Here is a 25,889-nt window from a genome sequence, read left to right as displayed (position 1 = left end):
CCCTTCCTCCGCTTCCTCACTTTTATCATTACAGCAACTATGGCATGCTTCGTCTCCACAGAACAAGACATTACTCTCGCCACAATGGGCTCTTTTGATAGTCAACACAAATGTAAAAGCTGTCGCATACAGTGAGATATGTGCATTGAAGATACAGAGGCCCGAGAATACATATTCATAGCCTTTTCAGCACAGTGAAAAAGATACATATATTACACAGCATGACACCATACAGAGTAATAGCACTGCCATTGTGGGGAAATTAGGTATCCGCTGTGGACTATACTGCCCCCTTGTGCTGTTAAAGTGAATACATCTTAAGTGAATATCATGACAACTGACTATATTTTACCACAAATGGCATAAATCTGCAAAGGAGAAAGACTACAGGTGTACTGTGCAGCCTGGACGTGTGTAACACCAGTATTAATCACAGTGTGGTCAGTAAAAAGTACCACAGGTGAAATGTGTTGATTTTTATTCAAAAGTTACTGTCTCCAGACAAGTACAAATCAGAAAACAGAGTGACTGAAGGAGGATGGGATAATAGACAACAACTTAGAGTGTAGGCAAGAGTGCATGAAAAAAATGAAAAACAAAAAAAAAAACAAAAAAAACAAAACACAGACATGGCCAAAAGGAAGGAAGGAAAGAAATTAAATTTTGTATATATACACATGATCTAATAAGAATTTATACCAATGTAGTGGTAAGTAACAAACAATAAACAGTACTTTTTCCTTAAAAGAATTTTCTTTTTTACTTACATAAAATAATTAGGCAAAACACATATAGGCTGTTCATCTACTTTATCACATTACATCTGACCACCTCATGTTTCATGTTCTAAGAAGCCAATTATCCACCTTTAAACATGACTGATCCTCTGACATGGAAGATTACTGTGAGAGAAGGTGACCTTCACAAGCATGTTTAAGGCTTAAGCATGGAATGACTACAAAATAAAAACCTCAGTAGACAAAACATTTCATTAAAACTTGTGTGTGACAAATATATGTCAAAATCTAAGCTTTGTCTAGCTGCCACAGCGCTGCTGAATAACTTTCATCTTCAGTATTGTCTGAATGACTACCTTTCACTTTTAACATTTGAAATCTTTAAGTATTTTGTGACAGGACTTTTCATGTTGAGAAAACCTTAAAGCTGAATTTCACAAGTCTTTTCATTAGTTTTATCCAAACTAATTTACATGTAGGAAAAAAGGTAGAAACCCGAAGACATTATCAAGACAAAAAGAAAAAAAAAAGAAAAAAAAAAAAAGAGAAAAAAACATAAAAATACAAATTTAAAAATCTTCCTTGATGCATGGCTTCACATGCTTTCATTTTTTAAGTTTTACTTACACATTTCTCAAACTTTGTGACTGAAGGTTGAAAAGTTGAAAATAAGAAAACCAAAAGCACATATATAAAATCAGCACCGATTCATATATAACTTTTATTTAAAATGTAGAGATACCCATTTCAACATTATGCTGCTGGAGTTTGCTGTGATTTTCTTTGACTGAGCTTCTTCATTCCAGAGCCCACACAGTGGCACTACTGGGATTAAACTCTGCTCATTGTCGGGGGGACACGTTTCCCTAGTAGATGGTGGTTAAGGAGTGGTCCAGATCTTGGGGTAAGCTCTAGGATTTACTGCTTAACAGTGTGGAGCATTCAGTGGACTCTGGGAATCTTCACAGCATAAAGAGATCCTGACTGATTCTATGTGACGTCTCACCATCTTAACCACCAGTGGTTTATCAGGACCTCAACTCAGGCCCAACAACAGGGAAAAGAAACTTAAGAGATAGAGGGAGGAAAAAAAAGAAAGAGCACAGAAACATAAAGACCTCCATCCACTTGGCTAACACAGTACAAGCAAGCTACTACAGTCTGTTTATAAATTACTACTTCACACCTGGTAACTTACTACAATTGTAAAAAGGGTTAGACATAAACAAAAAAATGTTTCTTAAGTTAAACACACCAATTCATCCCCGTTTAAAAAAAGAAAAAAAAGAAAAGAAAAAAGTAAAGAAAGGAAAAAAAAAAAAAAAAAAAAAAAAAGCTATTATGGATTTTTCTTCAGACATGTCTCATTTCTAATAGGTTTGGAAGTGGCCTGTTACACTATTTCTGAACAGGAAGAGCTTACCCAAGATTATAAAAGTAAATATTTGAAACAAAGTCCTCTCTGAGCAAGCAACACTGAGTGTGGGTTGTCATTGGTCCACGTGGAGTACAAGCCAGAATTTTTTTTTGTCTTGTTTTTGCTTTTTCTTAGAGAAAACGCTTCTGTTTTCGCATCTAAAATTCTCTTTAAATACAAAGCGCCTCTTCTGTTATCCCAGCGTCAAAATCATCTGGATATTAGCTTAAAACATGGACACCCCAAGAACCTAGAGGAAACAAAAAAACATGCTTTAATAACAATTATTAAGACAAACACACACATTTTATATGAAAGAAATTGATCAGTACATGAGATTCTGATATTGAAAAACAAAAAAAAAAATTAAAATGACCCTGTCTCTTGCTCATGTACAGTATGAAAATGTACAAGAATTGTGATGCAAGTCTGATACAAACCAAAGTATAAAGTGTTTTGGTAATGAGGTGAAGTTATAAGGTCATATTTGGCTAAAGCAAAACTGGTTGGATCTCCTAACATGAGTGGTTACATCATTACAGCAGTTGCTGCCAGGGTGTCATATGGAGGAAGTGATCTACCCGACAATTTAATATTAAAATACAGGCCAAAAAAGTACTTTGTCTGATTGTCTAAAATCAGACAACATAAGATGCTGGAACTGAAAGTGACAATGTAACAAGGCTTTGACTAAAGCCAGCTCACAGCAAAAATGTACTATGACAATTGCTGTCTGTTTTCAACATTTCTGACATCGTGCTGCATTGAGTGGATTTGACTTTCTGTCTGCTGTTACAAAATATAATCTTATCTACAGCCACATCAATTTTTAACTTTGTGGAAAAGTAATTCAGAGTGGAAAAAATGGCCCTGAACCAGACTTGTTCTGAGCTGGGGTGCAGTCGGTAGTGTCATAAGCTGAGCAACTGCTGCATTGTATCTTAGCTTGGAAAAAGGTTAACGGAACAAGTAGTTAAGTGTCTTCTCTTTTGATATTTTTATGACAATTAAATGATTTAAAGTTGACACAAAACTGCCACACAGTGCTCTAGACAGTGAGACAGTGTCTGAAGAATCCTGCATTTCAAGGCATATCCTCAGGGTTTCTTAAGGTTGGGACACATTGAAACAAGATTTTAAGGCTGGCAGTAAACTCTGGCATAAGTAAAATTTGGCGTGTTTATACAGGCAAAAATAGCAGCCTTGCAACCAATAAGAAATGTTGCATTTGGCTGCTGTGCGTTCAACCTGGTGTGCTGAACTTGTCTAAATGTTTTGATGTCTCATTCAGTGCCCCAAATACAACACACTTGCAAGAGGTCCATGTAATGCGACTGGTTGTAAGCCATCTATTTTCAAATTACTTCCATAGAGTTACACTAATTTTAGTGTTTACTTTCTTTGAAGGGAATCACAGGTTGCGTCTACTCTCACTGTGCCTCACAAGCTTCTCCAGCAGGCCATGAAGCAAACACACCTGGAGTCTCCATAAGTATGCTGGTATTTGTTTGTAGTGCTCCAGATAACAGTAGTTTAAGAGGAAAACTGAATTTGGAATGGAGGTGATGTACAAGGTTAAACATATCTCAATGATTCAGTGGAGATGCTCCTTACCGATTCATCCATGATAGAAGCAGGGTCAAAATAGTCTGGCTTAAGCTCAGACCTCTCACGACGGTTCTTAGAGGGTGGCTGGAAGAGAAAGAAGAGGCACTCAGAACAGATACTCCAATAATGTTTCTTGCTCTAACAGCTGCTTTGGCAGACAACCAATGAATGTTTAAACAATCTTTGCTCATACTAAAAATTAGAGTTGAACTGTACTGAGAAAATAAACAAACTGTTGACATCAAGTTTTGCGATATGAATTAGAATAATTAAAAAAAGAAAATGCATAATTTCAGCAGATATTTGCAGCATTGAACTCCTGTAGCTCAATTTGGAAAAAAATGTATCACACATGCAACAAATTGAGTGAATTTAGAGGAACTAGGGCAGTTGTTCAATTTTCTGGTTGATTCAACATGACATTTGGAGCCTGTCTTACAGAGTCCAGCACCAGAGGAAGCATCCAAAATAGACATTTGTCTTGGATAAAATTTAGTTCTGGCTTTACACTCATCATACATGGTTCTGTGGCGTTGGTGTAAAATGGTCAAATAAATTTGTCATGTTGCCTCGTGTTGTACCAACAGTTGCAGGGCCCTGTCGACAGAGTATGTTTCATCATATTTTTAAAACCCAAAGAGCAGATATATCCTCCCCCCCCGGCCACAATTCTTTTTGATGATTTCTTTTGTCTTCTTTGCTCTTTTGAAGTTACATTTAAGATTCTCGTTATTAACTGTTGCATGCTAAACAAATCAGTCTTTTCTTAAAATAACTGACTGATCTGCCCCAATACAGAAAGAGTATTCATGTGAAACCAGGACATTTATATATATATATGTATGTTTTTTGTATTAAATCAGGATATGGTAATAGTTATGAGAACTATAGCTTATTTAGTTAAGTTGTAATTAAAATCACACTGATGGAACTGTGAAAGGGGGTACACCAACTAACTTGATTGGTGGGAATCCCTGAGATTTAAATGTGCTAGTCAGAAATAAACATCAAAGAATTAAATGTGTATCTCACCAGATCAATGTCCATGGTGTCAAAGTCCATGCCTTCATTGAGGTCATCCATACGGCCCTCAGATGACATCATCACGTCCTCCACAATCGGCTCTTCGTCTTCTTCCATAAGCCCAGTGCCGCGACGACTGCAAAAAAGAAGAAAAAAAAAAAAAAGCCATTATGTAAGTATGGAATTATGCTTTTAATGAGATTTTCACAAGCACATCTGTGCGTAGGTGAGTTTGTCTTACATAGCATGCTGCAGGTTGGTTCTGAGCTTGGCGTAGTTCATGGCTCTTTCCTGCTGCTGGCGTGCCTCTTCTTGCTGTCTCTGAGCCAGCATCCACGTCACCTGGGAACTAAACGCACAGGAGTAATTAGCCATGTTGTTTGGTGATTTAACTGGCGATACCACAAGGATGTCAGTTAGAACTATATAGATGGCCACTGGCCTGGTGCCTATGAAAAGTCAGGTTGGATAAATAAACTAGTCAGTCACTGTCCCAGAAGGGCCAACACTTGGCAGGCTGTTAAGTACAAGCATTTTGCTACCATTTGCCCTCCAAATTAATAAAACACAAATGGGAAATTACAGTGAACCCTGTCCTAATGTATTCTGGCTCATGTTCCAGTCCTCTGATCCCATTCTCAGAGAATAGGTGATGTATGGAACTGAGCAATGAGCCTGGATACAAGCCAAGTCGTATTTATAAAATCTTGTGGAAGGACGCGTTGAAAAATAACAGATAATTAATTAAAAGTAAATGGCCATCAAAGAGTTTTGAAAATGCTGGGCCAACACAACAAATGAGGAGTAGAAAAGTTAATGCTGGACTGTGAAATTTAGTGAGTGAGAATATGCCTTGGCAGAATATTCAATGATATAAAAGCTTGACGGTGTTCACAGTGGAGCTGAAAGATTAACTGAAATATCCAAATAAATCATGCCCCCAAAAATGGAAGTTAAAAACATTTTTTAAATGTTCTGACCAAGAAAGAATGAATAAATATTCCACATTGATAAATAAATATCTTGTATGCATTGAGCAGCTACCCCTGCAACATGTATTGTATCGAACTGTGAACTGACTGCATCGTTGCACCTCTGCAATGCAACAGTGAAGCATACTTACTTGTAATCCATGGGTGTCTGGTGGTGCTGAGGCGTCTGTTGATGGTGCTGTGGGTGTTGGTGGGGCTGTTGCTGGTCATGAGGAAGGGGGTAGACCCCCATGTAGCTGTCATCACGGCCCCTCTTAGGGTCCCGCATGGCAGTTGAGGTGAGGTGAGGGGACGGCATCATGACTGGGGTCTGCATGGTCTGCTGCCACACCTCGCTGCTGCTGCTGCTCTCCTCTGGAGGGGAAGGGCAGAAGTGTTAAACAAACTCACAACAACCGTGCACATTATTGTTTTGTTATACTTGTTTTAAGGGCCAAGTTCCCTCCAAAGGCCCTCAACTATTAACAATGTTGAGTTTCAAAACATAACTGTGAGCAAATGCAGGACTGCTATTGGGTACTATAGCAAAACAAGAAAATGTATCTTGAGACTGAGGCAGGGGTTTTTATGAAGACTTCTAAAGAGATGTCAGAACATTGGTATAGTATTTCCAGACTCAAATTTAGTGTATTCTCAACTGATGCAGAATACAGTTTTGGTTGCAAAATGCCATCCACTCATTGCATCCAGAGGTTTGCCCTTTCACACCAGAGGGAATTTGCAATTCATGGTTAAAGAGGAGACGCCAGAAATAATCAGTGAAATCCAAACCAAAGATAACAACAAAGGGGATCGCAACTACAAACGCTGAAGTGTCTGTGATATTTCAAACAATTTGATTTTGACTGTACTATACCGTCAGCCCTGCTCACTGCTTTTTCCTCCACCAAACACTGAATTGTACTCAAAAATCCATAGCACTTTGAATGCTATGAAAGCTCTAATGTTTAATATTCTAGAGAATTCATTCGTCATGAAAAAGTCTTCAGCAAATACATGGACACAGATTTAAGTGACACTGTGATTGGTAAGGAGCAGTCTGACTCTTTTCTCTCTCTCCTACCATCTGCTGTTTAATCTCCTCACCCATCAGCTCCACTGGCTGAGCCAGGCCAGTAGAAACGCATTTGGGTTAATCTCGGCTCTGTCTCTGCTTTTGTAATATCATGGTTGGGTTGGGTTATAATGTATGTGATTCTCATGAAGACCAGTTCTCAGTGTGTTTGTGCATTGGTGGTCGCTGAGGAGTTGAACTGATGGATGTTTATTGTTAACAACAGGAAACTGCTGATGTCCAATTTTAAAGCTTTAAAAAAAAATGGGAGTTGTCACCGCTATCTAAAATGAAGTTAATGTCCGTTTTTCCTTGGAAATGAAAAAAGCAAAGAAAGCACTATTAACCCAGATATTAAACATTATTAATGATTTTGTTGATTCCCAAGCGTGCTATACCTTCTGGCAGCTTCCTCTTGGCTGCTGAAGTTCCAGCTGCAGCAGTGGGAGGCTTGGTCTTCTTGGAGCGAATGGAGGAGCCTCTGCTGGAGTAGCCACTCATCACTGACATGGTATCGTCATCACCACCAGCCTGCAGGGAATTCCTGTAGGAGATGAGGGGGAGCCAGCAGTCTTCCCGCTGCAGTGCCATCTGGAACGTCATGAAGCGCTCCAGGTACATGTGGCTGGGGAGAAGCAGGAGGTCACATAGACAAGATGAACAAAACCATGCATCCATGCATGGAGAGAACAAACTTTACACACAAAACCAGGTGCACATTCCAACTGGAGGGTAAAAAAAAGCCTCAGAGCAAACCCACATACATCAGAAACACCAGTTGCACCAGTTGTCACAAACACCTGTTGCACTGACACTCTGAGGCCTCCCACCTGTCAGCTAAGCAGAAAAAAAAAAAAAAACTTACACAGTCCTCTTGTCTTGTCTCATAAGCTTGGAGGAGAACTCGCTGAGGATGTCTAAGAACGCCAGGTTGAGGGGAGGGCCTCCTTCTCCCTGGGGACTAGGATCCTTAAACGCAAACTCGATACCATCCCTGAGAGTTGCAGACACAGAGGAACAATAACCAGTGAGCAGAGGAAAATAAATGGTTTCATGGACATTAAACCCAAAAAATAGTTGATCCAAACTATGTCATGAAAATTTAAAGTCTAAGACATCACAAAGCTTTTTATGAAAGATATATTGTCCTGTAGTACAACTAGGGATATTGCGATTCTAATAATAGAACCTTCTTCAATACTTGATGTTGATGATGAAAATGTTTGAACATGTCAAGTTACACTGAATTCTTCTAAATTGAACAAGTCCCAAGTCTTAAAGTGCACCAGCACTAAAACTGATGGAAGATAATGGATTTTAATTATTTTTTTGCTTCTACATGAACGCTTGGGATTTAAGCCTTTTTGCAGAGGCCTCTGTAGCTCTGACACTCTTATGGACATACTCTATGTCACTGTGGTAAGACATTTGGTCTTTTCCGCTTTACTACACCCAGTACTCATGTTAAATTGTGCTATAATCTAATGCTATATCGGCAAGGTCTCCCTTGAAAAAGAGGTTTTAAACCTAAATGGTACTTACCTGGTTAAATAAAGGTTAAAAAAAAAAAAAAAAAAATACTAGATGGAAACTAAGCAGATTTTTCAGCCTCCGTTTCATTACTCAAATTCCCAACACACACCCAGCATATTCTATTATAAAGTATGTCCATATGTTGCACAAGTGTAGGGGATACCCAAGCAAACATAGCAAATGTGCATGTACTAGCTTTCTTGGAAACTGACTGATAATATAATTTAATAATTCACATGAGAGAAACAAAGCCACTGTGATGAATGGGGTGATTACAAATGTGAAGGATTGTGTGATTTTATACACTAACTCTCCATCACAGCTAAAAAGAAACAACATGTATCATCCAGAAAGGTCAAGACTGCATGAACAATGTTTTCTTACTATTCCACTGCACCAGTTAATGTTCATACAAAGTGGTGGGAAAAACAGGACCATGCAGTGGCAGACAGTAGTCTTGTGTTACAAATTTCAGACCAATATTTTTGCCAGACAAGAGCGCTTGCATTGTTTTTTTGTTTTTTTTAACATCGTGTATGTAACAGAGAAGTTTTGTTTTTATAGCACTGTTTCTCTTTTTTGTGTGTGAGAGCCTGACATTTTTTGTACATTTTCGTCTATAATACTTTCAGTGCATGGGAATAGAAAAAACTACAATATTTTATCACTTAAGCCTCTCTGAAATCCGGAGGAGAAAAAAACATGGCCAGAGGAAACACACTATTCAAAGAGTAATTTGTCTGAGATGGCAGTTCCCAGATGCAAGGCCAAAAATGTGAAAAGAGCAATGCAATGTAACAAGAGAAGAATGAAACCTTACTTGTGCAGCATAGCGATGGCATCTCTGGTTTTGACTTGATCGAGACCAAAGGTTAGAGAAAAACGTCGGGCCAACTCTTTGATTCCACAGAATGCAGAGGAGGAGCGATCAAACCCATGACCCAGCTCAGACAGCATTTCATTGAACAGCTAGCAGGAAGAGAGATGGGAAACATTACCTCAACAACCTGTTAAAAACAGGACACATGAACAGAACTGCTGAATTAATTAATGAGTGAGAGAGTTTGTACACTGACCTGCTGCAGACTAAGGATGAGTGTCTTGGCACATTGAATCTTGTCGATTTGCCGAGTCTTACTCATAGTCTCCTTGATGATGTCACCGTAATCATTGTAATACTGTAAAGAAAGAAAGAAAGAAAAAAAAGAATTGTATATCTGTTTTGTTTTTTTGACAAATCATGCATTAAACTGTGCAATGGCATATTCTGTTAGTTAAAAGTCTTTGTACACTGTACGGTTAAAATGTAGAGAAGCTGAACTTACCCGCATGTACTGTTTGAAGATGTCAGCTCCAGTTTTCATTTCTACCACACAGTAGATGATCAGTTTACAGTAGGCAGCAAGGAGGTTTCTCCTCTTGTGCAGCGCTTCAATCTTAACAGCCTCATCGTCCTGTTGCCCATCTGAAAACAGAGGGAGAGAGAGAAAAAGAAAAGTAGTTCTATAAGATGCACATTGGCTGATTTGAAAAATGGTCCTCTTACTTGCTCTCCTTGCCTAGTGGAGCAGAGCAGAAAGTAAATGAGCTTCTAGAACTGCACATTTGCATTTGTACCTGTGCTATTTGTATCATCGTCCTGGTCTATGAAGACATGGTTCAGGATGAAGGAGAGTAGTTCAGACTGCAGCGAGTCCTCCGGGGAATAGACAAGGGGCTCCAGGTGTTCCCTGCCTCCGGACACCATCTGGTGGCTGAAGATGAGCAGGAGATCACACAGGATGGTGAATGCCTGTGGGAGAACAGAAAAAAAAAAAAAAAAGGACAGTAAGTTAAAGCACAGCTTGCACGAGCATTATACAAAAGCACTGCTTCCAAATGAGGTTTTAAACATTGTATAAGTATATGAGTATAATTACAAAGAACACCTCATGAATTTGTGAAAATCTGACTTTTTACATCAGTTGTGAGACACCAAGTTGTATCAAAGACTTTTCCATCATATATGAACAAAGCAAATAGAGAGTATGCAGTGAAGTTAATTTATTATGTGATAACACTATTCCTCCTAGCACTTAGACGCTTAGAAATATACTGCTGCAGCAATGGATTGCAGCAAAGACACCTCTTCTGCGTTAAAAGGTTTTGCCACCTTGCCTAATTGTGAATGATCTCCATTTTATCTATTTCATCCTTGCTTTTAAGCAGATTTTATTATTACTGCTACACAAGCAGATTTGTTGTTCTCATATCTGTGTCACCTGTTCTTTGACGGCTGTGTTGACATTGGTGAGGTAGCGCTGACACATCATACAGAATGCCCTCATCTGCTTCCTCAGGGTCACCATGTCATCCTGATTCAAAACAGAGTCAGATATTTAGTTAACATACTCTTCCTTTTGCCCATCAAATTCCCCTCAAAACAGTGTAGAAACAGTAGAGACAGTGAACTTGGTTTTAAGAGACCTCACCTTCCTGGAACTGCCCTCAGATAACTTGGCTAGATGCCACAAGATCACATAGTGGGTACACTGCAGCGAATGGATGACTATCTGCTCACAAGAAAAGAAAAAAACAAAAACAAAAAACAGTTCCAGATAGGTCGATATTTATTAGTATTCTCAAAAGCTGACAATTTGTCATCACAATCATATAATAACATAATTTAATAACCTGCTCAGGCATGTCTCCATTCTCTATGCCTGTGTTGAGCAGCTTGAAGTTGCTGGTAAAAAGGTCCCACCCCGACAAGTCATGTGCACTGCAACAGATTTGATGCAGTCTCAGTCAGGTTCAGACACACGTACACATGCAAATTATTGTCCCAACTGGAGACGGTACAGGAGATGTGAAAGAGGAATATGAAGTGTATAAATTTCATACTTGTGAAATGCTGTGATCCTCTTTAGAGTTGACAAAACCTGATATGCATCATCTTCATCAGCATCTTCACCCTGGAAAGAGAAATTGTGCCACTGTGTTGAATTTAGGCATTAAAAAAAACTATTCACTATAGTATCATTATTCTTTTATTTTACTGAAATATTTTTAATTGCTATGCTAATTCCTGAATAAACTTTTTCATTATTATTATTTACACTGAGCTAGAGCAACAACAGCTAGCAGTCAACAGGTAGCCTGGGAGCTAGCTGGTTAGCCTGTTATCATCAGCGCATGAACCAGAGAGCTGTTTGTTTGTTTGAAGGGTTTATTACTCACAGTGAGTAATTTGTCATGTTTAGCAGCACCGCTGACCAGTAACTGTTTCATTTCTGCTAAATGCAAACAGCTAAATGCTATTGTCCAACAGTCTGTTGACCGGAAGCTTCAAATTCACAACAACTAAGTCATCTAACAGTTATGGGCTTACGAGTTTGGCGCGTCAGAATAAAAGCACCAGTGGTTCTGCTTTGATTCATTTCATTATAATAGTATTTTACTTAACTGTATTTACCTTAACTATAACAGTACTTTATTTAACTTTTTTAATCGTAACAGTAGTAGTTCTACAACTTCTTAGTAGCGTCAAATTGGGAGATAAGCATATGATCCCAACCCTAGTTGAATTTTATGGATCAATATGATTTCTCATATGATAAATATTGAATGATCTAGAGCAGATACAAATTCAAGTTGTCAGTCTTCAGATAAAATTAAAATATATATGAGCTTCTTCACACACAATTGGATAAAATTTTCAACTGTTTCATATATAGTATGTTATTTATGCATGTTTGCTGTTAATGTACAGAAATAATTGGTCTTTATAGACACAAGATGCTGGTCCAGTTAATTTAATGCTCCGTGCATCATCATCCCTACTGCTAGAGGAAAAAGACTTCCTCTGAAAACAGCCAAAATCCAAAGTCTAATGCCATTTTGAATTTTATAATGCAATGAGGCTAAAACAAAGAAAATGGAATGAGGCTAGTTTAGTTTTTCGGCATAAACATCCCTGTAAGGTATGGTCTGACTATTCAGAATAAATATGGCCAAACAACTTTGAAGGTACACTGCCTTTCTTAATGAACAACTACTGAAACTAAATCACAGTTTAAGATTGAAAGTATGTCTTATTTGCAGATGAATCAAAGTTTGAATTTATAGCAACAATGGGAGTACAAAAAAAGCCACAACAGAGGTTTATGCAACAACTCATGGCAACAAAAGGTAATTCGTGATACTACTCAGCGTTGCAGATGTTGGGTGTAAGAGGATTAGGCCCACTTTTCCACAAGAGCAATGAGAATAAACATGCATGCTCAGGAGTGCTGACATTTGCATTCTGTTACTCCTACCTCTTGCAGAAAATCCTCCAGTAGTCTGTTGAACTTGTCAACCAACTCATCCAGCAGCTGGGAGCGGGCAATGTCCACCCTATTAAAGATTGTGAACTCCTCATTGCAGAGGGCATGGTAAGTTTTGGAGCAAGCCTCCAAAACTTCAGTGTCTGTGTGCTTCTCCACAATTTCCCTGATCTGACGCATAAGGGATTCCAGGTGCTGGATTAGAGAGAGAGAATGACAAATCATGTGTGATAATCAATGAGGAAGATAAACAACTTTATTATGTTAAATAAAATGATTTATTCTTTCTGATTTGATTGCTGCTGTCTCATAACTGTCTTACCTTCTCCAGACGTCCTGTGGTATAAATTTCCAGGTCAAAGAACTGAGGCAGCTGTAACAAATTGGTCACCTTCTCTGCATCCACAGCGTACTGTAGAACAAAATTCAACCATATCATATTTTCTGATTGATGAATACACACTTGAAGCCAACCGCTCTATCAAGGAGTGCTTGTTGAAAACATTGAGTGGATGTAACAAACCTTGGCCAGTAGAGGGGGCAAAGCCACAGCAAAGAGCTCTGTCATTCTGGTTCTGTCATCCAGCTGAGTCTTCTTCTCTTTAGCTGTCATCACCTGATCATAGAGGCAGCCAGTTACATGCTTTGTTCTCACAACTAGTTTGCATTCATGCATGCAAAAAGTCTACTCTTTTACTTTCTTTTTGTAAACTTTATTCTTTGACATCACCATTTCTGATTAATTTCTACCTCTATGTTTTTTTGTTTTAAATTATCGACATATTTATCTCAGTTTTTCAGGATAAATTTATATCCCAGAACAGGTCTTTTGAACCTAAGTGCTTTGTTAAAGTACACACTTAAGGGCCAAAGCCAGGTCCAGTTAAACCCAATGAGAAATAACAGTGACAGCTCAGCACAATAATGTCTTGCAGTGTCTAGTATATTGTGAATGCCCTCGTAATGTCAGATTTCAAGAAATGAAACTGTCACTAAAATCACTACATATCAACCCTTAATGTTTTGCAGGCTCTATATACCTCATAAACACTGCAGCATATTCACCATATAATTTAGTCAATAACCTAAATTTCTCTAATACAATGCATAAATACAATCAACCACACACAGCAATCAATTCTTTTAACTTAAGTGTAAGTGCTGTTAGAAGAATATATTTCAACTGAGTTTGGGTTCAGCTTGCTCTGAGCCAGCTCTAAAGTTAAGTCAATGATCAATGTTCAACCTGAATTATCATTTAAACAATCTTGGACCACTATTCAAAGTGTGTTAGCCACTCTTACCCTCTTCCCTGTGCCTCTTCCAACAGGTGGGTGGCATTCAGCAGCCTGACGTACAGTGCACAGCATGATTTCTATCAAGGCCGTTTCTTGTCTGTCTGTAAGAGCTATAAAAAAAAACACAAAACAATCAAGGTACACCAACAGATGTGACTGAAAGGGTTAGTACCCTTCCACTTAAAAAAAAAAAAGAAAAACTAACTTTTGCAGAAGTAATTTGAAACTGACTAAACTATTTGGCGTCCACTTTTATCTATTCAATATTTAATAGAACAGACACACAGCTTTTGATTTTTAATGTAACAAATTATCTTAAATTATAATAATAATTAACAAATTGTCATGGGCAAAAATATTGGAACCCTTTAGCTGATATTTCATAAAACGCATTTTTGTGGCAATCGCTGCAATCAAGTGACTTTTGTAGATCTTATGCCTTGTTCAGACCACATTTGAGATCTGAGATCCGATCACTCAGACCACATTTAGAAGTGGTCTGGGCCACATGTGGCCACATTCTTTTAGCAGTGTGAATGCAAATGTGTCCTGGGAGCACCTACTCAACTGAAGTCCTCTGCCACAGTCTAATTAGTCCTACCAGTTTCATAAAGAATTGAAAAAATTTTACCATTTCAAATGGCTAAAACTGTATTTTATTATAGAGCTGTACGCAGTACAATGATTCCCTCAACCCCTCTTTGCCCCGCTTTCTCTCACAAACACATTGACAAGAGACCCATCTGTCATAGTCGGAGTGGCTAAAAACAACAACACATACGTGTTTATTTGCATATAGAGTGGGGAAGTGAGATCCAATCACAAGTGTTCACTCGAGACGCATGTTAATGCCAGGTCTGAACAGGGAGACTTCAAGACACTTCTCAGCTGGTAGTTTGGCCCTCTCTTCTTGAACAAACTGCTCCAGTTCTCTCAGGTTTGGAGGGTGCCTACTCCCCACCGCGAGTTTCAGCTCTTTTCATAGATGTTCAATTGGATTAAGATTTTTGACTCATAGCAGGCCACTTCAAAACGGTCCAATGTTTTCATCTCATCCATTCTTGGCTGATTTTAGATGTATGTTTTGGGTCATTATCCTATTGGGGGAGCCATGACCTGCCCTGCACAGATTCAAGACACCCTGTGCCAGACACAGCAAAGTAACCCCATAACACAAATGAGTCTAATCCATCTTTCACAGGGGGCAGATTTGCCAAACACTACGAATTAACTTAACTTAATGCACCTTGCCCTCAATATGAGCACTTCATGCAATTTTCATGTTACATGATATGTTCATGATATTTTCAGTTTGTGGATACACCTATGAATAGCTACTATTTCCATTTTTGTTCTAATTTTACCCTTTTCAATTCACAGTAGTGCCAATACATAAACCTTACTCACTCACTCAAAATGCATATAATTTTGATGTTCAATTACTTCCTGCTGATCCTTGATGACTGATATCAGTATATCAGTTTCAATCAGTATTACAAACTGTGCAGAATGCTTGGTGGGGAAGTCTATAATAATTATATGTTCTTTTCTCATTTTAAGAATAATAATGGCTGTAATAACTATATAACAGGGAGCTTTTGAGAATTGTTTATCTTAAAATAAATTGCTTAATTTTTGAAAAAAGTGTAGCTTTACTTTCCCCCTTTTTTGTTAACTCCATTTCACATCCTTTCTTTCTCTCTTCTAAACCACCCTCCAATTTATCTCTCCAACTCTCGTCTTGTCTCGCAATGTGTGTGCGCAGCTCATTTACCAACTCAAGTCGCAATGATTGGCTGAGTAGCATCACGTGACCTGTGCTGTAAAGGTTGCAAAAGCTACACCGGTTACAATCAAAATGCTGTGAACTTATAGCTGAAGCTGATGTGACCCACTAAAAAGCTCTAATTTTGTTTTATCTGTTCAAAAGACATTCTCGCAGATGCATTGTGGCTTGTCAACACTGCATTTTAGCAAACTAGAGTCAGGATTTTTATTGTTTCTGCTGGGTCATCTTAGTGAAGCACACTTTCATTCAGAAAGCGATGTATGGTGCAACTGGACACTTCTTGTTGCTCTTTCCACAGCTTCTTTGTTTTATTCTATGGAAAACTAATGGCATGCAGCTATGCGTGACAAAAGAACTTTTAATGTTAACATTTACAGGAAGAACAGAGCATTATTTCAGTGAAGTGTAAGGGTACCAACACTTTCAGCCCTACTCTATATTACATTTGTGCATACCAATGTATGTTGAATATGGACTTGCAAGAATCCAGAGACATACCTTCCTCGCCTGGTAATGGTTCATCTAGCAGTAAGCTGATCATACACTCCCAGTCCTTCAGTAGCTCTGCACCACATTCCCAGAGAGAGTCCACTAGGTAGGCTGCATGCTCATGGAGCTAAAGAGAGATGTTCACACAAAGGATGGATGATTCAGTCTGCTTACATACTGCCAATAAAGACAGAAATTACACCCTATGTCTGAGGATCAAAGAAAATATGATAATATACCTCACTCTCCAGGAAGAAGAAGACAGTGGTCTTAATGAGGTTGGCATTGGGGCTTTGTCTGCCTCTTCTCTTGGGGGCACCTTCCTCCTCTGTTTCCCGTTGGCTGAACAATCTTTGAAAATATTAATCATTAGTTGGGTATCACGCAGAAGCAACCCCCACATAATCCTTTCGACTACATTTCTTAGAAACAGCAGAGGGCTTTCAAAATTAAAACTCATAAGCTAGGCTGACAACTGACTGACTTGTATAATTCAACTTCCAACAGAGGCTGATCATTGAACAACTTTTCAAACTAGACTTCAGAAGGTTAGGTAGGTTCCCTACAGAATTATAGCCAGGATGAACCTGAGAAAAACTTTGTGATGCTGAGGCTACAATTTTAGTCTCATTAACAATCTCAAATTCTCACTTCCATTCCTTTGTTTTTTCTCCTCCGTCCCTAGCCTGACTCTACATTAATGCTTCTGAACCTCTGTTTTCAGCTTTAGTCAGTATTCAGTGTTTAGTTTCATTTATGTCTGACATACTTCTTAAAGAGGAATTCTCCAGCTGCAATAGCAACAGGCCTGTGTGCTGAGTAGACCAAGTGATAGACACTCTCACAGTCCTCAGGGGTCAACACCTCATCCGTACTACTGCAGAGACAAACACAAAGAGTCAGTCAACTAAAGTTACAAATGAAGTTCCAAGTAAACTATGTACAAGGTCTTGCCCTTGACACGCAGACTACGTCCCACTGATATGTGGTAAGCAACCTCAAAGTTGGGACAACAACAGAATTAATCATTACATCAAAGAAACAGCCACTTACTTCAACACTAGAGTGAGTAGTTTAATTGCTTGTACAGCAACATCATACTCTTTATCAAGAGTCATGGAGACAATACGGTCCTGAGCAAAGAGAGAGAACAGACTGAATGAGTTATTGGGCTAAAAGGAGTAATTTGATTAGTGTGTGAAATTATGTCAGTACAATGCCGAATGCATAGTGAAGCCCAGTGTTTGTTGCTGTTTAAGAGTGCGAAACAATAAAGTCTGAGCTGTTGTGTTTAACTTTTCCAGCAGGTGGTGCTGACCTTGAAGCGACTGGTGAAGAGTTCCAATCTGGCATTGAGCTCTCTGTTGTAGTAGAGACCCTGCAGAGCTGTCAGACACTTCAAACGTACCTCGCCTTGCTGGAATAGGGAATTAAAAAAGCAGTCATTTATCAGTTATTGGTTATTGCAGGGACCAACAGCAATCAGTCATTTTTTTAATCCATGTAAATTATACATATAATCATTATACATATAAGAGGTCTTTGAGTGAACTGATCAAAATATAGAACTGTTTTTCTTGTGCTCACAAAAATAACTGAAATAAACTCATTTTAAACAGCAGAGGAAAAAAATGAATAACAAAATTTCAACTGCTTTTATTTTTGATTGGCTATTAGACATGTCAATCACTGCTGGAATAACAGTAGGTTTCAGTCCTGAGTTCTGAATTTTTGTGGCCTCACATTGTTTGCAATTGAGTCATTGATTGTGGCTTTAACAGCCATGCACACCCACACAGGTGTTTTCACTTTTACTGGCTGATTAGACATCTGTATAATAATAAAAACTGAAAGGTTTAAGACGTCCTACACTAACAGACACAACAAAACTAACAGGAGAGTGAGGGAGATGTCAATCAGACTCGGTCTGTGTATGCCCACACAGTCATGAGAAGAGGTCTAATGAGGAAAATTAAGTGAAAACTCCTGTGGACCATGAGCGTGTAGGGGCTTTAAAGACACTACAAAACGGAACTAAAGAAACCTTTCTCTAACTTACCTTATCATGCATTGTCCATCCCACATACTTCAGATAGCTGTCGTTGAGGAAGGCATCGCTATAGAGTTTCATCCACACTCCAATCTCTTCTATACAGATTGCCCTGATTTCTGCTATCGAATCACTGTTGAAACATAACTCTTTGTTAAACAGTATACAAGAATGAGCGCCAAGACAGTACTGAAATCAACATTTTTCGACAATAGATGTGCTTTAAGTGAAGCCATACCGATATCTGTGAACAAACACTCCTTTGAATATTGCATTCATCATGTTTTCAATCTCATCCTGATTTTCTTGGAGCTGAAATGAAAGACAAGACAAAACACATGAGCACATTTATTTGGTCAAACATAAAGCCTAACTGACTAGAATGTTACCGTAAGAGGTGACCAAGAGGCATTGTTAACATAACAAGACATGTGTGACAGCCAACTATGCCACCATGCTGTGGTGTGGCTGCACAGTGAACTAACAGATGGATGCCCGGTGGGACCCGCTGTTATATAACCTAATAAACTGACAATGCTAGCTGAATAACACTCAGCCCTAACACAGTCACTGCGGGTCCACCACCTAAAGAGATGTTGCAGTTCTAAAAATGGAACAGATTTATGGTCACAAGCTAGAGTAATTCACAAGTATTTACACTTATGTGTGTAACTTTGTTTTGTCTGAATGGCAAGGTGGCTGTGTGCATGTGGTTTTCATGATTTGCCTGGACAAAACAGCCTGTTGGAGGATGTCGCCTGCAGGTTAGACAATGGTTATATTTGATCAATTCTGATTTCAGTTATAGTTCTTATTAAATTCAAGCTCAGATTCTTGTCATGATTGAATACAAAAAGAAAAGCTGCCATAAAGGGCTGAGTGATGTTTTTATTAGACATTGATATTGCGTAGGACATTGTTAAAATTTTCTTCAAATCAGATTATGACCGCTGACATCTAATTCTCTCTGCAATTATAAACCTGCAGTCAATGCACACTGTGCACGCTTTATCTGGCAGGGAAAGGAGTGGATGGGTTCTGAATGCTTCATGTGGAATGTCAGGACTATTATACTGTCATCAGGCTCAATACCAGACGTGAAAAGCAAAACTTTAGATACAGCTGATCTAGTTTGCTGATGCTCCACAACATACACAGGTGTGGAAATTCTCCAGTGTGACATGTCTCATCACATGGGATGTCCAGTAGAATTATAAATTAAACCAACTTTTTTTTTTTTTTTTTTTTTACAGTCACTATCTCCACTTCATAACTGTAAAACCATAGTCAGACACTCTTTCCAGCATGATAAGGTAAACTGATGTCGTGGATGCTAAGGCTGCTTAATTCATTGTTTACTAGTGGTGGTAATCTTTGGGAATCTTATGATTAATTTTTAATTCTTGGCATTATCTCAGTAAGAATTGATCCTTGATTGAATAATCAGGGAGACTGGCACTCATTTCAGGTGCTTACTCTAGTTCGCTCGGTGCCAAACCATTAATTTGTGTCCTTAGTCAACTAAATTGCAGTATGAATATATAATTGGTAGTTAAGCAAACCAATCTAGATTAAACTCGTTGTCCGCTGAACATAAAAAGCAGAGAAAGTTTGAAAGCAAACAGCTTTTTTTCTTTGAAATGTTATTTGGATCAATTTAGAGGAATGTTGCAGTCTTCTGCCAGCATGAGGATAACGAAATTAAAATGCAATTTACCGACCAACATCACTGGCTAAATATATTTTGTAAAACAGAAGTTAGTCTTTATGTTCTGGAGTAGAAACAAGCAGAGCCCTCCACTGCGTTGTTACTTACGCTCTGTCTCCAGCAGCAAAGTACACTCAAATGCAATACTAGCACCGGTGAAATCAATTGTTTCCCTAACTCTTGGGTGCGAGAGTTTTTGTTTTTTTTTCACTAGCCAGAGTTTGCTGAAGGTTTTGTGAAATGCTGCAGTGTGTGTTAGTTGGTCAGCTTGCGAGCTGTACCTGCAGTTTGGAGCTCCACTCCGCTAATTCTAGTCTTCGGATGATGGATATGTAGTTTTTACAAAATACTGCACTGCACTCGTCTTGCACAGCTAAGTAAGTTATTAAAACCAAAATTCACCGAAGGCCTTCCTTCTTTGAAAGTAAACAACAAAGCAACTCTAGCGTGTGCATGCTGTACATCATCACTGTGCTATCACATCCAAGTTCCACATTTTTCAGAGTCAACATAACTTTAATGATGTACAAAAAAAATCAATTAAAAAAAAAAAAAAAAATTTTCAGAAATCTGAGAATCAATTCAGAATCACAGAATCACAATTCTTAAGTGAACTGTTTTTTTTCTACTACCCCTGTTTGCTTGAGAGAAAAAAAAAAAAGAAGAAATGGTGTCTGTTGTTGTAACTTTCTGCCAAAGTGAGGCAAAGCTTTTCTCTAGTTTGGAGCATGCTACATTGGCTGCTGAACCTGATAAAAGAACTGTCCAAAATCACCTGCATCTAGTCAGAACTTACTGACAATCTACAATCCAGTTACAATTTGAATCATCCAATGTGCAAGTGTCTAAATGCACTTGCACATTGTCTAAATGCAAAAGGCATTTGCTTAGGTAAGAGGTAAGAGCAAAGACAGCAAAGTGCCATGTGGCCACCCTTACCTCTTTGCGTTTCTGCAGGAGAAGCTCTAGCCTGTCATTGGCCCTTTTAGGCACCGCTTTATTCCTCTCTGCCTCATACTGGCGCTGGGTGTTGTCCATGTTGATGCTCAGGTTCAGAGCTACATTCACCAGGGCTGTCATCAGCTTCATGGCTGTTAAAAGTACAAGTAACACCAAGTAAAAACCTTACAACATTAAGAGTTATCTGGATGTCTTGACCAGCACAGACACCAAAACATAAGCCCACATGTTACAGTTGAAAACTGACAGGTAAGGACAAAAATGGTTTCCAAAACAAATAATGAGAGCTACAGGGATGGTGTATTTTTGTAGGCCAACCCAGAAGTTAGCATCACCTGGCCAGAATTTACCTTGAAAAAAAAAGCCAATGGAATCTTTCCAACCTCTGTAGTCTCATTTAGCCACTTGTTCGCAAGCGCCTTTTTAAAGATGTAAAAGCTTTTTAAAAAATCGTATTTATTTATTTAATGTTGCAGAACAAAACTTATTTCAGGCATCTAACCTAAAACCTATTTTTAAAAAACCCATAGACTTTGGGACAAGGGAACTGGATGTGCAGAAATGTTAACTTAGTTCCGTGTTTTAAGACTCATTCTTGCAACACTGTATACATTAATATTTTTTAGTTACACCACCCATCTACTCAATTAAAAACTGTTGTAAAATGTACAGTGCTGTTGATGCAGCATAAACAATATTTGCTGCCTAGTCTGCATACCTATGGCTATTACAGAACACATGATCTGCCCCCACCAGGTGCCTTTGGTACTTTATTTTAGTGGGTAAATCTACCTACATTGCTGAAATCCGAGCACCCTTGTGTACATAACACAGCCAACAATATAGGTGGAAGTAGTTCTACTCTTACATATGTAACAAAACTAAAAGAAAGTCTAATCAGCAAAAAAAAAAGACACACGTGTGGGTGTGCCATAGGAGTTTAGTAGCTTTATCATTGGTTGTATTAATTCAGTCGTTTACATATAACACTACAAAAAAATATTTTTTTTGGACCAGGCAAAATTAGTTTCACCAATGACACTATACTGTGAAAACATAATAACATTGCACAATACTGAAAATCAAATGTACCCCTCACACACCAACACGCACACAATTAATCTTACCTGCCAGTGTTGAGGTGTGTCTGAAGGCTCGGACTTGGGAGTCTGATAGTCCGGTGAGAAGAGAGATGACTGTGTCCATCATGTACTCATCATAGATGATACTGTATTGACACTGGCGCACTAGCACCGAAATGAATTCACAAAAGCTTGATTTGAACTTCTTCCACTGGGGCCCTGCTATGGTTAAAGGGTAGTCTCCACTGTCCTACAGAGGCCAAATGGGAACAAAATCAGTAAATGTAATGATGAGATGCTACTACAGTTAGTTACCATCTCTATCCTGCTAAAAAGTTAGCTGGTTCCATTGTCCTTTGCAGGTACTAAAGTTGACATTTAATCTAAAATGACAGCTTTGTATGGCAATCATTATACTGGAAAAAGTTGAGTTACCTCATCAAATTCCTCTGTCATTCGTCGGATGATCTCAGAGTTCTGCATGTTGCGAAACATTTCACCACTGACCACACCTGATAAATACAGAGGGGTTAGACAGAAGACAATTTAAGTTCTAAGTGGTCAAAAAGACCAACTAGAGGGTACCACATTTGACTGTGTGGTTCTGTAGGACACACAGAATCAAACATTTTCCTTGATACATTATAAAAGGGGCCAGTCACAATGTAGGGTGACCTAAACGGACACACATACATACCTTTACATCCTGAGCACTGGATGAAGAAATTGATGAGATCTAGTAGTGCAACATCTCTATCATGTTTGTAAGACTCAATCCAGTCATCAACAACAGACTGCGGGAAGATCGTAATAGACACATTTAAAATAAGAAATCAATAAATAATGCAGATCATTGCAGACCATCATTTTAAAAAAATTACTGACATTTTTTTTTTTTATTATTATGATTTTTTACAAAGTGGCAATCTTACACATCTTGCCATTCATACCTGCATTGCACTCCTGCCCAGCTTCACCACCTCAAACAGCATCATGTTTTCCATGCCATTCTCCTGGTGGTGGCCATTTAACCGACCTGCTCCCTTCCCTCCTTTGCCCTTCTCCCCTGCCGCCTTCTTCCCCTTCTTTCCACCCTGGAACAGCATAGAAGAGCATGAGCACTATGTATGTGTATCATTGCAGGGATTACGAGAAGACAAACTTAATTTTATAAATGTTACAATGATCTATAAATGCAAAAAATACTGTGATATGACCAGGATGTGTCCTGATGCAGGCCATAAGTGTAGAGCCATTTGTGCTTTATATACCTTTCCTTTAGCTGAGTTTGCGCTCCTTCCATCAGGATCCTCAGAAAAGTCTGTATCTGAAGAGAATCGAGTATCTGTATCCCTGGTAGACACAAGCAGACATTAGAATGAAAATTCATATCAACTTCAACCATAACAGTAAATATCACGTGCGTAGAGTCATGCACTTACTGAGTATAGGAGAACTCTGTTGGTATTTCTGGTGCTGCTATCATTTCTGTAACATCTTCTGGATAACTTCAACTTATGACTGACTTGAGATCTTCAGAAAATACAAGACAGGAGAGGTTGCATGTGACCTAGAAAATGAAAGAGTCATTTACAGAGCTACACATGAAGATTTATTTCACATTTCAGCACAGCAGAAACAATAAATGTTACAAAAGCAAACATCAAATATGTGTATGTTCACAGAAATCTCATCCTCTGTTGTGAGCAAATGCTTCTTTGATGCCATTCAGAGGGAAAAAAAAACGGTTTCACATGGTAACAGGGGGCGGAAACAAATGCTCCTGTCACACTCAGCTGTCTAGCCATTGGCTCCCTCTCTTTCTCTGCTCCCCTTGGTTTACAGACAACGTCATGCAACGAAGATTGGAGTGTCTTCCTCAATGGCCAAATATGGCACTACCCTATCCGCCCCATTCATATCTCAGCCAATCAAAAGACAGTATCAACATCAACAAGATACCGCAGGCCACAGAGAAACTATTGCATGGTTGTGATGTGTAAATTAATAGCATATACATCAAAGGGAAGAGTATACCTAACTTTTGAAATACGGATTCTTACTTTATCCATTATTCAAAGACAAATGTAGCATTCAGGAAAGTCAATAAAAGCACTCCAGGGACAACTGTTGTGCCTTGAAAAGGCAAACATAAACTCCACCCATCATATACCCAATCTAGATGCCATAGGTGCGTCTTTCACTCCTAGTACACGCAGTGATGACATAAAAGTGTGTCATTCTTTCATTATAATAACATTTATGAGTAGTGTGTAGACTTTCAAGGTAACTCTCCGACATAATTCCTATTTAATGTCAGTCACAGGATCCTCTCCCTCACAGTATCTTGCAAATGATAGCCCAAATATGTCAAATGGGGGTCTTATCAAGCCAATTTTTTTTATTTGTATACAAAAATCTACGTGAAATTCCCCGCACCATCATGCACTCAGTCAGCGTAGACCAATTCAACATCAACTCTATGTATGGGTTAGTTATGACTTTGTGAGTTAAAAGTTAACTGGGATATTTATTGGTTTAAAAAACTGTTTACGTGCCTATTTCCTTGATAGTGTGGGGTTACTGCATGACAAGACGACGGGATTCTATGGGTGTAGACTGAAAAAAGTGGCGCCAAATCGAGCAGTGTATCTCATAAACTTGTAACTGCGAAGCTAGACTAGACGATTTTAGATAAAAACGAAATTGAGAAACTCAACCGTGTGGATTGCTGCAAGTCAACGACTCCACTAAGTGCCGCCTCAGTTCCCTCCAACAACGCCGGCACGGCTATGCTCTTGGTCGGTTCCTGTCAAAATTGACACCGGTGCGCTGCTGGTGCTAGCGCCACTAGCTAAGCAACCGAGGATTTTGGCGTCTTTCCCCAGCGTCGGCTAGTTGAAATTTGATAAAGTAAGCGTGCAGTACTCAAGCGCAAACAAACTGTGATTCACTGAACAAGAAAGGCGACAGTCCCATACAACGCATTAACGTTAGATATCGGGAACATGCCAGCGTTTACTAACGCTATCGTAGTTAGACCATAATAACAAAACAACGCAAGCCCTACTGTACTAGCGCAAGCTAATATTAGCCAATACACAATAACGCTAGTCACTAATATTTCCAAGGACAATAACCCACCCCTGTTTTCACATTGATCGTATCCAGTGCTCACTCGAAGATGGAGCAACTAACTGTAGTTAATATACTGCAAATAATGAGCTAAGAATAACTCCCACTAGTTATCTATGCTAACTGCTACTGCTAACGTTACCTTAAAAAAACATCACGTCCTTGCGTCCTCCATCTTGCCTCGGGAGTTCCAGTACCGTATTGCATAAGCAACAAACACTTTGTTTACAAATATATAAAGTGCAAGTAAGTCGCTTGAAACAATAAAACGATTCTTTTGCTTACGAACTAAATATTTTGAGCTAGTGTGCCAAAAATCCAGTTCGTTAGCTTGCTAACAACCGAAGTAGCCATGTACCGCGAGCTAGCGAAGCGACTTGGTTCAGGCAGACATCCGCGCTCTGGGCTCATCTAAAGCTAGCCTGGCTAGCGAGACGGCTAGCAAAATACAAATCAACTAACTTCCAGATAGCTCTCCGCCATTTTACAGCTAACTTACCTTGTTGTGAAATGTAGTCCCGCTAGAATCGTAACTTTTATTATTCTTATACAGCCTCCGTCTGAATTCCACTACAATTCGGTAAAAAGAGTTTAAAAGTCGCGGTCAGAGGCGGTTTCGGACGTTCTCTCACCCCGCTTGCTCCGTAGTTCGGTTTGTTGTTTCGACGACCTGGGAGGAGGAAATCCTGGTGCAGAGCTACCACCTA

The 25,889-nt window shown here is 38.9% G+C and overlaps 1 protein-coding gene across 1 annotated transcript; it reads right to left on the bottom strand.

Annotated features, from left to right (window-relative positions):
* Positions 1-461: 461 nt before the first annotated feature.
* stag2b (STAG2 cohesin complex component b) lies at positions 462-25,841 on the bottom strand. The gene is made up of 34 exons (XM_056383149.1): positions 25,682-25,841; positions 23,490-23,617; positions 23,319-23,400; positions 22,998-23,141; positions 22,745-22,841; positions 22,483-22,559; positions 22,093-22,297; positions 20,945-21,096; positions 18,536-18,609; positions 18,307-18,430; positions 17,566-17,664; positions 17,301-17,380; positions 17,017-17,124; positions 16,487-16,598; positions 16,257-16,374; positions 13,976-14,079; positions 13,195-13,287; positions 12,994-13,083; positions 12,663-12,866; positions 11,248-11,318; positions 11,038-11,125; positions 10,836-10,916; positions 10,626-10,718; positions 9,982-10,156; positions 9,690-9,829; positions 9,441-9,542; positions 9,185-9,333; positions 7,697-7,825; positions 7,230-7,456; positions 5,909-6,131; positions 5,027-5,134; positions 4,795-4,921; positions 3,769-3,846; positions 462-2,404 (listed from the first exon to the last, which is right to left on the bottom strand). Exons 2-34 carry the CDS (start codon positions 23,531-23,533, stop codon positions 2,381-2,383), a joined length of 3,822 nt encoding a protein of 1,273 aa, XP_056239124.1. The 5' UTR covers positions 23,534-23,617; positions 25,682-25,841; the 3' UTR covers positions 462-2,380.
* Positions 25,842-25,889: the final 48 nt, after the last annotated feature.

This window comes from Seriola aureovittata, chromosome 8, assembly GCF_021018895.1.
Source record: "Seriola aureovittata isolate HTS-2021-v1 ecotype China chromosome 8, ASM2101889v1, whole genome shotgun sequence".
NCBI lineage: Eukaryota > Metazoa > Chordata > Actinopteri > Carangiformes > Carangidae > Seriola > Seriola aureovittata.
The sequence above is the reverse complement of the archived record's forward strand: the minus strand, read 5'-3'. Positions and strand labels throughout refer to the sequence as shown.

Bases quoted from the DNA above. Each gene is read 5' to 3' on its own strand.
- stag2b (XM_056383149.1), bottom strand. From the start codon at position 23,533: ATGATAGCAGCACCAGAAATACCAACAGAGTTCTCCTATACTCA. The intron at 7,457-7,696 runs GTAAGTTTTTTT...GCTTCTCCCCAG, and splicing joins AGACAAGACAAGAGGACTGT to CCACATGTACCTGGAGCGCT. The intron at 4,922-5,026 runs GTAAGACAAACT...TCTTTTTTGCAG, and splicing joins ACCAACCTGCAGCATGCTAT to TCGTCGCGGCACTGGGCTTA.